Raw genomic sequence first — 13,607 nt, 5'->3', positions numbered from 1 at the left:
CATTAGGATATAAGAATGGCCCTGATGGCAAAACAAAAATACCTCTCCATTTTCCACTCTGTTTTCCCATACATAAATACTTTTACAACCCTGGCATAGAGGGTTTAATAGGCTTTTTGGAAACCCAATTAAAAGTGGTACCAGTCAGGGCAATAGATACTGACAACACCAACTACAACCCTGCTGCAACACAAACCAAATAATATTAGGTGCAATGTTGAAATCTGTAACATTGACTGGTACTCTAATTTACGTAGGCTACTTTCATTCCGGATTATATCAAAAGCCTTCTTCCAATCACGAAACACCTGTCCACTTCCCTCTATAGCCTGTAACAAAAGGAGAGGGGAAATTAATATATGGGTACCTACAGTAACTCACTCAGATGACAACCAATCTCTTCTAACACACATGCAGGCGCGCACACACGCACACACACGCACACACACACACTAGAAAGTATGAGAATGACCAGTGCTGATTGACGAAATACTTTATTTAACAATATCCACCTCTGAGTAAATCTCTGAAATCTCAGTAAATAAAAAATGCTCACATACATTTCCTGCATCATTCTCACATTTCCCAGCACATATGTAAATAAATAAACACTGTACAGCACTTCCTTCTTTATAAGAGACAAACCATAACTGAAGCTGCAAATTCAAGGTTGTTTGATTGATTCCAGACAGTATAAAGTGTCCTTCATGGTACATTTGGATGACATTTTCATAAATGTCATAGTTTGAATACATTTTGCAGTTGTTGTTCATTCGACCATCCCCAGTATGATAGCTCCAGCTGAAAGATGCTTGCTGAAGACAAAATCATATTGCTGTGCAAGAACTAGAAACAACACTTGCTAAAGGACACATCATACAATGGTTTGATTGAGTCAGTCAGTCAGTCCCACAGCGTACAAACAGCGAATACATTCTGTATTAATAACATAAAAGTGAATGTAAAATCTAATTATTCAGAGCTACATGTAGTGTTGTCAATTCATGTTAGTATGACATCATAGATGGCAACATGGGTCGGTCTCATAACAAAAACAAAGGCAATGGTTTCTTTTGGATAAACAGAAACCAGGCAATTTTATTTGATATAGGCTTCTCATGTAAAACCAAACTCTTCCTTTAAAGTATCATTTCAAAGTAATCATTGGACTTCACCTAAACAGCCCAATATAATTGCAGAGTGTCTTCTTCATGTAAGTGCTAACAACAATGTTTTATATTTCTTATACGCAGTCAGAGAATTCAGCATTCTGACACTCAGCGTCAATTGTACCATTATGTACAAAACAGTAACAATAAGCAAGATCAAACTTCAAATGAACAGGAGGGTTCTTCGTGCGTTTAGTGTTGAGATGGATGCAAGTGTTGAGGGGGTTGAGACAGGGTTCTAGGGTTCCATGTTGAGGGAAGAAGACTTGGACCGGACAGAAAGTGCTGCTGTGCCTCCATTCTTCCTCTTCTTCTTCCTCCTCCTCCTAATCCTCCTTTTCCTCCTCCTCTTCTCTGGTCAAGTCTCAAAGTACTTGTAGATCTGAGAAACGTACTGCATGACACTCTGCCAGTCCGGTCTGTCCGTGTGCATCAACTCATCAATGTCCTGCAAGGACAGACACACAGACAGAGAAAAAATAGAGTTCACTCAACAGTATGATGTAGGAGCATAATACAAAATGTCATACATTGATGCTATATATAAACATGGGCATATTCTACATATATTTTATAATACACCAGATTGACACAAATCAGAGGTAATAATAATGAGACAGACATCGAAGGCTTAGTCCTTAGAGAAACAAGCTGGCCTATACAGGGCTTATACAGACTACCTGTTCTTTACTGTGATACTGCCTTCAGAGCAGCCCTAGCCAGGTTTGGGTCAGCTTTACATAGCAGCCTTAGCTTTAGTTGTGTTTACTAGTGTGTCACCACCACCATATACGGTCAACTGTCAGACGTAATCAGTCTGTCGTCTGGGCTGAAAGCGTTTGTTTGGGTTTCATGACAATGGCATAGATCTGGGAAACCCATAAACAATGTACACTGAACAAAAATATAAACACAACATGTAAAGCTTTGGTCCCATGTTTCATGAGCTGAAATAAAAGATCCCAGAAATGTTCTATACGCACAAAAATCGTATTTCTCTAAAATTTTGTGAACAAATTTGTTTACATCCCTGTTAGTGAGCATTTCTCCTTTGCCAAGATAATATATCCACCTGACAGGTGTGGCATATCAAGAAGCATATTAAACAGTATGATCATTACATAGGTACACCTTGTGCTGGGGACAATAAAAGACCACTATACAATGTGCAGTTTTGTCACACAACACAATGCCACAGATGTCTAAAGTTTTGAGGGAGGAATGTCCACCAGAGCTATTGCCAGAGAATTGAATGTTGATTTCTCTACCATAAGCAGCCTCCAACGTCGTTTTAGAGAATTTGGCAGTACTTCCAACCGGCCTCACAACTGCAGACCATGTGTGTGTGGGCGAGCGGTTTGCTGATGCCAACGTTGTGAACAGAGTGCCCCATTGTGGCGGTGGGGTATGGTATGGGCAGGCATAAGCTACGACAACGAACACAATTGCATTTTATCGTTGGCAATTTGAAACCCCCCATCCAAATGAACATGAAAACACGCAGTCGCCTGTTATTATTGAACTTATTTTTTTAAATGTATTTAACTAGGCAAGTCAGTTAAGAACAAATTCTTATTTACAATGACTGCCTAGGAACAGTGAGTTAACAGCCTTGTTCAGGGGCAGAACAACAGATTTATACCGTGTCAGCTCAGGGACTCGATCTAGCAACCTTTCGGTTACTGAACCAACACGCTAACCGCTAGGCTACCTGCCGCCCCACCTTCTAACGTGGTATGGATAAAGAAGGGAGTGATTAGTGACACACGAGAGCAGCACTCGCCAATTTGTCATTTCATACCGCAGTTACACCTCAAACGCCATTAACACTCGATCTGATTGAATCGAGGCCTAAGACTTAGTTCGTTGGCAAACGTCATGACACAGACATCCAGTTGGTTTGGACTTCGGTAGTCTCGGGTTGCCATCCCTCCAAAATCACAACATTGCAATGAATTCCTTGGAGGTCTGGAGATTCATTTTTTTGCAAAAACGTTTGACTCCCAGCGACAAGATTTTGATTGGATGTTATGTAACAGTATAGCTTCCGTCCCTCTCCTCGCCCCTACCTGGGCTCAAACCAAGGACCCTCTGCACACGTCAACAACTGCCTCCCACGAAGCATCGTTACCCATCGCTCCACAAAAGCCGCGGCCCTTGCGGGGCAAGGGGAACAACTACTTCAAGGTCTCAGAGCGAGTGACGTCACCAATTTAAACACTATTAGCGCACACCCCGCTAACTAGCTAGCCATTTCACATCGGTTACAGTCACATTTCAAAAACCCTCCCCCACACGCCCGTAGAAGGGGTGTTGTGTGTTATGTGCGTCACTGTTTTCCGTCTGGGTTGTTGTTGTCTATTATAGTGTAAAGTGACAGTTTTCAAGTTATAAAGCGTACCGAGAGTACACTTTATACCGGCAGTCTGTGATTTATATTCATTGAAATAACGCTGGTAAAGTCAAATGTCACAACATGTTAGAAACTGCTCCGGTGACAAACACACTTTTTCCCTTGTTCCCATTTGTCCACATGGCTGCTGGCCTCGCTTTGCTACCACCTAAAAGATTTCCCATTATTTCATTTCTGTAAGGATCCAAAAATCGGAGACAGTGGGAGAACCTATTCAAGTAAGTAAATACATTTTTAAAATGTAAAAAAACCCGATGTATTATTAGCTAGCTAGACCCAACTTGCATCCTGACTGTAACAAACCTGACTCTCCCAAACACCCAGCTACCATAGTAAGCCTTGGCTTGATCTTCGCATGCACCGAGGACAAAACGCCACATATAATGTAGGACATGGAAAACACCATTGTCAAGTTAAGTTAACATCCACTAGACCTAACATACACTGTAATAAAGAACACATGGTGTACCAATGCCTAAGCCTGATACATCCACACAGATATCCCCTCCACTAGGTTTACAGGGAAATCACAGTACAAATATTTATTTTAAAATAACTATTACTCGTGTGTGTTGACTCAGAAGGATTTGCATTCATTTAGTTATTCATTAATCGTGCTATTAGAATCAAATCAAAGTTATGGCAGGTGCAGCGAAATGCAGTTATACCTAGCAATACGATAACAATACACACATAATAAAAATATAAAAATAATACAAATAAATATCAGAACGAGCAATATACACTGCTCAAAAAAATGAAGGGAACACTAAAATAACACATCCTAGATCTGAATGAATGAAATAATCTTTTTAATTACTTTTTTCTTTACATAGTTGAATATACTGACAACAAAATCACACAAAAATAATCAATGGAAATCCAATTTATCAACCCATAGAGGTCTGGATTTGGAGTCACACTCAAAATTAAAGTGGAAAACCACACTACAGGCTGATCGAACTTTGATGTAATGTCCTTAAAACAAGTCAAAATGAGGCTCAGTAGTGTGTGTGGCCTCCACGTGCCTGTATGAACTCCCTACAACGCCTGGGCATGCTCCTGATGAGGTGGCGGATGGTCTCCTGAGGGATCTCCTCCCAGACCTGGACTAAAGCATCCGCCAACTCCTAGACAGTCTGGTGCAACGTGGCGTTGGTGGATGGAGCGAGACATGATGTCCCAGATGTGCTCAATTGGATTCAGGTCTGGGGAACGGGCGGGCCAGTCCATAGCATCAATGCCTTCCTCTTGCAGGAACTGCTGACACACTCCAGCCACATGAGGTCTAGCATTGTCTTGCATTAGGAGGAACCTAGGGCCAACCGCACCAGCATATGGTCTCACAAGGGGTCTGAGGATCTCATCTCGGTACCTAATGGCAGTCAGGCTACCTCTGGCGAGCACATGGAGGGCTGTGCGGCCCCCAAAGAAATGCCACCCCACACCATGACTGACCCACCGCCAAACCGGTCATGCTGGAGGATGTTGCAGGCAGCAGAACGTTCTCCACGGCGTCTCCAGACTCTGTCACGTCTGTCACATGTGCTCAGTGTGAACCTGCTTTCATCTGTGAAGAGCACAGGGCGCCAGTGGCGAATTTGCCAATCTTGGTGTTCTCTGGCAAATGTCAAACGTCCTGCACGGTGTTGGGCTGTAAGCACAACCCCCACCTGTGGACGTCGGGCCCTCATACCACCCTCATGGAGTCTGTTTCTGACCGTTTGAGCAGACACATGCACATTTGTGGCCTGCTGGAGGTCATTTTGCAGGGCTCTGGCAGTGCTCCTCCTGCTCCTCCTTGCACAAAGGCGGAGGTAGCGGTCCTGCTGCTGGGTTGTTGCCCTCCTACGGCCTCCTCCACGTCTCCTGATGTACTGGCCTGTCTCCTGGTAGCGCCTCCATGCTCTGGACACTACGCTGACAGAAACAGCAAACCTTCTTGCCACAGCTCGCATTGATGTGCCATCCTGGATGAGCTGCACTACCTGAGCCACTTGTGTGGGTTGTAGACTCCGTCTCATGCTACCACTAGAGTGAAAGCACCGCCAGCATTCAAAAGTGACCAAAACATCAGCCAGGAAGCATAGGAACTGAGACGTGGTCTGTGGTCACCACCTGCAGAACCACTCCTTTATTGGGGGTGTCTTGCTAATTGCCTATAATTTCCACCTATTGTCTATTCCATTTGCACAACAGCATGTGAAATTTATTGTCAATCAGTGTTGCTTCCTAAGTGGACAGTTTGATTTCACAGAAGTGTGATAGACTTGGAGTTACATTGTGTTGTTTAAGTGTTCCCTTTATTTTTTTGAGCAGTATATATACAGTGCCTTGCAAAAGTATTCATCCCCCTTGGCGTTTTTTCCTATTTTGTTCCATTACAACCAGTAATTTGAATGGATTTTTATTTGGATTTCATGTAATGGACATACACAAAATAGTCCAAATTGGTGAAGTGAAATCTGAAGTGAAAAAAATTACTTGTTTCAATAGATTCTAAAAGAAAAAGTGGTGCGTGCATATGTATTCATCCTCTTTGCTATGAAGCCACTAAATAAGATCTGATGCAACCAATTACCTTCAGAAGTCACACAATTAGTTAAATTAAGTCCACCTGTGCAATCTAAGAGTCACATGATCTGTCACATGATCTCAGTATATATACACCTGTTTTGAAAGGCCCCAGAGTCTGCAACACCACTAAGCAAGGGGCACCACCAAGCGAGCGGCACCATGAAGACCAAGGAGCTCTCCAAACAGGTCAGGGACAAAGTTGTGGAGAAGTACAGATCAGTGTTGGGTTATAAAAAAATATCAAAAACTTTGAACATCCCACGGAGCACCATTAAAACCATTATTAAAAAATGGAAAGAATATCGTACCACAACAAACCTGCCAAGTGAGGGCTGTCCACCAAAACTCACAGACCAGGCAAGGAGGGCATTCATCAGAGAGGCAACAAAGAGATCAAAGATAACCTTGAAGGAGCTGCAAAGGTCCTATGGTCCTATGGACAGATACAGTGGAGATTGGAGTATCTGGCCATCAAGGAAAACGCTACATCTGGCGCAAACCCAACACCTCTCATCACCCCGAGAACACCATCCCCACAGTGAAGCATGGTGGTGGCAGCATCATGCTGTGGGGATGTTTTTCATCGGCAGGGACTGGGAAACTGGTCAGAATTGAAGGAAGGATGGATGGTGCTAAATACAGGGAAATTCTTGAGGGAAACATGTTTCAGTCTTCTAGAGTTTTGAGACTGGGACGGAGGTTTACCTTCCAGCAGGACAATGACCCTAAGCATACTGCTAAAGCAACACTCGAGTGGTTTAAGGGGAAACATTTAAATGTCTTGGAATGGCCTAGTCAAAGCCCAGACCTCAATCCAATTGAGAATCTGTGGTATGATTTAAAGATTGCTGTACACCAGCGGAACCCATCCAACTTGAAGGAGCTGGAGCAGTTTTGCCTTGAAGAATGGGCAAAAATCCCTGTGGCTAGATGTGCCAAGCTTATAGGGACATACCCCAAGAGACTTGCAGCTGTAATTGCTACAAAAAGTTGTCTCTACAATGTATTGACTTGGGGGGTGAATAGTTATGCACGCTCAAGTTTTCAGTTTTTTTGTCTTATTTCTTGCTTGTTTCACATTAGAAAATATTTTGCATCTTCAAAGTGGTAGACATGTTGTGTAAATCAAATGATACAACCCCCTCAAAAAATCTATTTTAATTCCAGGTTGTTAGGCAACAAAATAGGAAAAATGCCAAGGGGGATGAATACTTTCGCAAGCCATTGTACAGCACCAGTCAACATTTTGGACACACCTACTCATTCAAGGGTTTTTCTTTATTTTTACTATTTTCTACGTTTTAGAATAATACTGAAGACATCAAAACTATGAAATAACATATATGGAATCATGTAGTGATATATTTTAGATTCTTCAAAGTAGCCACTCTTTGTCTTGATGACAGCTTTGCACACTCTTCACCTGGAATGCTTTTCCAACATTCTTGGAGGAGTTCCCACATATGCTGAGCACTTGTTGGCTGCTTTTCCTTCACTCTGAGGTCCATCTCATCCCCACACCATCACACCTCCTCCTCCATGCTAAACGGTGGGAACCACACATGCGGAGATCATCCGTTCACCTATTCTCTGTCTCACAAAGATACGGCAGTTGGTACCAGAAATCTCAAATTTGGAATCATCAGACCAAAGGACAGATTTCCACCGGTCTAATGTCCATTGCTCATGTTTCTTGGCCCAAGCAAGTCTCTTCTTCTTATTGGTGTCCTTTAGTGTTTTTATTTAATTTATTTTCAACTATCTTCTGTATACCACCCATACCTTGTCACAACACAACTGATTGGCTCAATAGCATTAAGAAGGAAATAAATTCCACAAGTGAACTTTTAACAAGGCACACCTGTTAATTGAAATGTATTCCAGGTGACTACCTCATGAAGCTGCTTGAGAGAATGTGTGCAAAGTGTGCAAAGCTGTCATCAAGGCAAAGGGTGGCTACTTTGAAGAATCTCAAATATAAAATATATTTTGATTTGTTTAACACTTTTTGGGTTACTACATTATTCCTTTGTGTTATTTCATAGTTTTGATGTCTTCACTATTATTTTACAATGTATAAAATATTAAAAATAAAGAAAAACCCTTGAATGAGTAGGTGTGTCCAAACTTTTGACTGCTACTGTATATAAATGATTTATAGACAGTATGGACAGTATATGAATACAATGATGTGTGTGTGTGTGTGTGTGTGTGTGTGTGTGTAGCGTCAATATGTGTTTGTGTGTCTGTGTGTGTGTGTGTGTGTGTACGAGAATGTCAGTGAAAGTATGTGTGAGTGTGTGTATAGAGATCTGTGAGTGTGCAATGTAAGTGCAAATAGAGTCAGTGCAGGTAGACTGTGGGTGAGGGTGGGCAGCCATTGGTTAGCTGGTCAACAGTCTTATTGCTTGGTGATAGAAGCTGATCACTCTATCACTCGATATAATGCAATGATCTAATCAAATGTTGCTTCTGTAGATAAATCAAAGCAGCATAGTCATTCTGTAGTTAATCAAATCAGGTAATTTGTTTAGTAATAAACCAGATCAAAGCGTCTATGCTACTTTGTTGTATTGTCTGGTCTCTGTTTGTTCAGTTCAACTCACCAGGGAGGGTTTGATGCCGATGCTTTCTGCAGCCTGAAACGCCAGGGACAGATTCTGGCCCTGTAGGAAAAACAAAGAGAGTTGATCATTAGAGGGCCTCACTCCTCCTATTCTTCCTCTTCGTCAAACTCTTGAGTGTGCCGTCCTTGGCCAGCTCTCTTGCTATCTCTCTCAGAATGACCTTCTTGATCCAAATCAGTCAGGTTTCAAGACTGGTCATTCAACTGAGACTGCTCTTCTCTGTGTCACGGAGGCTCTCCGCACTGCCAAAGCTAACTCTCTCTCCTCTGCTCTCATCCTTCTAGACCTATCTGCTGCCTTTGATACTGTGAACCATCAGATCCTCCTCTCCACCCTCACCGAGTTGGTGCTTGCCTACGGAGCTGTGAGGGGAACGGCACCTCCGTACCTTCAGGCTCTGATCAGTCCCTACACCCAAAGAAGGGCACTGCGTTCATCCACCTCTGGCCTGCTCGCCTCCCTACCTCTGCGGAAGCACAGTTCCCGCTCAGCCCAGTCAAAACTGTTCGCTGCTCTGGCACCCCAATGGTGGAACAAGCTCCCTCACGACGCCAGGACAGCGGAGTCAATCACCACCTTCCGGAGACACCTGAAACCCCACCTCTTTAAGGAATACCTGGGATAGGATTAAGTAATCCTTCTAACCCTCCTCCCCCAAAAAAGATATAGATGTACTATTGTAAAGTGGTTGTTCCACTGGATATCATAAGGTGAATGCACCAATTTGTAAGTCGCTCTGGATAAGAGCGTCTGCTAAATGACGTAAATGTAAATGTAAATGTCATTCATAACACACTACAGAGCCTCCCTCCTCCTCCTCCTCCTTACTTATAACACACTGCAGGGCCCTCCTCCTCCTCCTCTCCTCCCACCTTCTCTTCCCCCCCCCCTTTTCTTCCTCACTCATTATCACACAGCGCGCTGCAAACAGCAACAAACAGAACACATCTCCAAAGAAAACAACTTCTAAACACACAGGGCATATTCCTTCTGGAAACTACACCAAACAGTTTGCACGAGGGGGAGGGAGAGGTACAGGGAGAGGGGGAGGGAGAGGTACAGGGAGAGGGGGAGGAGAGTCAAAGAGTCACTGACCTCTGAGACGTAGAATTACTTTGACCATCAAAGTGTTTGTCTTTGGCTAGGACTAGGAAACATTCAAGACTATTATTATTTCAATATTATTTTTAAACAGATAGCCTAGGTTGTTTGTTTTGGACAGGCCCATAATGTCTGCTGCATGAAGAGGCTGAACACCATGGTGTTGGAGTCCAACAGTAAATATTTTGGTATAAATAACATTATTTTCAGCCATGACAGAGAGCTTGGATGAATGGAATGATAGAGGATCTAAATAACATTCTAGGAAAAGAGAACTTCTGCTGTCAAAGGGGGCCTAGGAACTAGGAAGTGGCTCAGCAGAATGCATTAAAGCCAACACACAGCCCTCACTGAAAAATTCACTGAGGTCATGCCATGTAATTTTAATTATTTAACTAGGCAAATCAGTTAAGAACAAATTCTTATTTACAATGACAGCCTACCATGAACTGCCTTGTTCAGGGGCAGAACAACAGATTTTTACCTTGTGGCCAGGAAAAACTCTCTAGAGTCCCATTATACATCCTGAAATTACCAGGTTCTGACCACTAGATGGTTCTGTTCCTGTTATTAGGTGGAAACAAGTGTGATCCCCCCTCCTCAATATTAAAGGGATAGATCACCCGAATTACAAAATGACATATTGGTTTCCTTACACTGTAAGCAGTCTATGGACATCAATCAGATTGACAATGGCGTACGATTATGATGGCGCCGAAGAGGATGGCTGACGTTTTACATGCTCCTATCCAACTGTGCAATTATGTGAGTTTTTTTGCATTGTTTGTAACTTATTTTTTTACTTATTTTGTACATAATGTTGCTGCTACCGTCTCTTATGACCGAAAATAACTTCTGGACATCAGAACAGTGATTGCTCACCTCGAACTGGAAGAAGCTTTTGCCTATAACGAGTCCGATGAGGATATACTGCTTTCCAGGGAACAGGCCCAAATCCACGCCATTTGCGTGAAGAAAGTACGGAGGAAAATGGGGAGCAGGTCGGGCTGCCTGCTGAGAATCTTTAGGCGAGCGAGTAAACTCCCATTGCCATTCGTTCTACTGGCTAACATGCAATCATTGGAAAATAAAATTGATGACCTACGATTATCCTAACAACGGGACATTAAAAGCTGTAATCTGTTATGTTTCACAGAGTCGTGGATGAACGACGACATGGATAATATAGAGCTGGCGGGATTTTCCATGCACCGGCAGAACAGAGAAGCTTTGTCTGGTAATACGAGGGGTGGGGGTGTGTGTCTATTTGTCAATAACAGCTGGTGCGCAATGTCTAATATTAAAGAAGTATCGAGGTATTGCTCACCTGAGGTAGAAAACCTTATGATAAGCTGTAGACCACACTATCTACCAAGAGAGTTCTCATCTATATTATTCGGAGCTGTCTATTTACCACCACAGATGCTGGCACTAAGACCGCACTCAACCAAATCTATAAGGCCATAAGCAAACAAGAAAATGCTCATCCAAAAGCGGCACTCCTAGTGGCGTTAATGCAGGCAAACTTAAATCAGTTTTACTTCATTTTTACCAGCATGTCACATGTGCAACCAGAGAAAAAAAACTCTAGACCACCTTTACTCCACACACAGAGATGCATACAAAGCTCTCCCCCGCACTCCAGTTGGCAAATCTGACCATAATTCTATCCTCCTGATTCCTGCTTTCAAGCAAAAACTAAAGCAGGAAGTACCAGTGACTCGCTCAATACGGAAGTGGTAAGATGACATGGATGCTACGCTACAGGACTGTTTTGCTAGCACAGACTGGAATATGTTCTGGGATTCATCCAATGGCATTGAGGAGTATACCACCTCAGTCATCGGCTTCATCAATAAGTGCGTCCCCACAGTGACCGTACGTACATATCCCAACCAGAAGCCACGGATTACAGGCAACATCAAGCATTGAGCTAAAGGCTAGAGCTGCCACTTTCAAGGAGCGGGACAATAATCCGGACGCGTATAAGAAATCCCGCTATGCCATCAGACAAACCATCAAACAAGCAAAGCGTCAATACAGGATTAAGATTGAATCCTTCTACACCGGCTCTGACTCTCATCGGATGTGGAAGGGCTTGAAAATTATTACGGACTTCAAAGGGAAACCCAGACGCAAGCTGCCCAGTAATGCGAGCCTACCAGACGACATAAATGCCTTTTATGCTCGCTTTGAGGCAAGCAACACCGAAGCATGCACGAGAGCATCAGCTGTGAGCAAGACCTTTAAAGAGGTCAACATTCACAAAGCCACGGGGCCAGACAGATTACCAGGACGTGTACTCAAAGCATGCATGGATCAACTGGTGTCTTCACTGACATTTTCAACCTCTCCCTGACCGAGTCTGTAATACCTACATGTTTCAAGCAGACCACCATAGTCCCTGTGCCCAATGAAGTGAAGGTTACCTGCTTAAATGATTACCACCTCGTAGCACTCACGTCGGTAGCCATGAAGTGCTTTGAAAGGCTGGTCATGGCTCACATCAACAGCATCCTTCCGGATACCCTAGATCCACTCCAATTCGCATACCGCCCCAACAGATCCACAGATTACGCAATCTCAATCACACTCCACACTGCCCTTTCCCACCAGGACAAAAGGAACACCTATGTGAGAATGCTGTTCATTGACTACAGCTTAGCGTTCAACACCATAGTGCCCACGAAGCTCATCACTAAGCTAAGGACCCTGGGACTAAACACCTCCCTCTACAACTGGATCCTGGACTTCCTGACGGTGTGCCCCCAGGTGGTAAGGGTAGGCAACAACACGTCTGCCACGCTGATCCTCAATACTGGGGCCCCTCAGGGGTGTGTAATTAGTACCCTCCTGTACTCCCTGTTCACCCACGACTGCGTAGCCAAACACGACTCCAACACCATCATTAAGTTTGCAGACGACACAACACTGGTAGGCCTGATCACCGATAACGATGAGTAAGCCTATAGGGAGGCGGTCAGAGAACTGGCAATGTGGTGCCAGGACAACATCCTCTCCCTCTATGTGAGCAAGACAAATGAGCTGATCGTGGACTACAGGAAAAGGCGGGCCGAACAGGCCCCCATTAACATCGACGGGGCTGTAGTGGAGCGGGTCGAGTGTTTCAAGTTCGTTGGTGTCCACATCACCAACGAATTATCATGGCCCAAACACACCAAAACAGTTGTAAAGAGGGCACGACAAAACCTTATCCCCCTCAGGAATTGTTCTACAGCTGCACCATCAAGAGCATCCTGACCGGTTGCATCACCGGAGCACCAAGTCTAGGACCAAAAAGCTTCTTAACAGCTTCTACCCCCAATCCATAAGACTACTGAACAATTAATCAAATGCCACCGGACTATTTACATTGACACCCCCCCCCCCATTTGTTTTGTACACTGTTGCTACTCACTGTTTATTATCTATATCTATTATCTATGCATAGTCACTTCACCCTACATGTACAAATTACCTTAACTAACCTGTACCTCCGCACACTGACACAGTACAGTATTATTTTTTACTTTACTTTATTTGGTAAATATTTTCTTAACTCTTCTTGAACTGCACTGTTGGTTAAGGGCTTGTAAGTAATCTTTTTACTGTAAGGTCTACACTTGTTGTATTCGGCGCATGTGACAAATAAAGTTTGATTTGATTTGAATTCATGCTTTGGGTTTGTTTACCTGGCCACTGTTTCAAATGCTTTTTCAT

The 13,607-nt window shown here is 43.4% G+C and overlaps 1 protein-coding gene across 4 annotated transcripts in view; it reads right to left on the bottom strand.

Moving 5' to 3' along the window:
• Positions 1–478: 478 nt before the first annotated feature.
• LOC106603510 (cytospin-B) overlaps positions 479–13,607 on the bottom strand; it is a 185,683-nt gene continuing 172,554 nt past the window's right edge. For all 4 annotated transcript variants that reach the window (XM_014197290.3, XM_014197289.3, XM_014197288.3 and 1 more), the window contains 2 exons: positions 8,766–8,825; positions 479–1,617 (listed from right to left, as the gene is read on the bottom strand). In XM_014197290.3, coding sequence (XP_014052765.3) covers positions 1,528–1,617; positions 8,766–8,825 — 150 coding nt within the window. In that variant the 3' untranslated portion in view covers positions 479–1,527. The remainder of the gene's footprint in view (positions 1,618–8,765; positions 8,826–13,607) is intronic.

Source organism: Salmo salar, chromosome 04 (assembly GCF_965601325.2).
Source record: "Salmo salar chromosome 04, fSalSal1, whole genome shotgun sequence".
Taxonomy (NCBI): Eukaryota; Metazoa; Chordata; class Actinopteri; order Salmoniformes; family Salmonidae; genus Salmo; species Salmo salar.
Note: the sequence above shows the minus strand (reverse complement) of the source record. Positions and strands in the feature narration are given on the sequence as shown.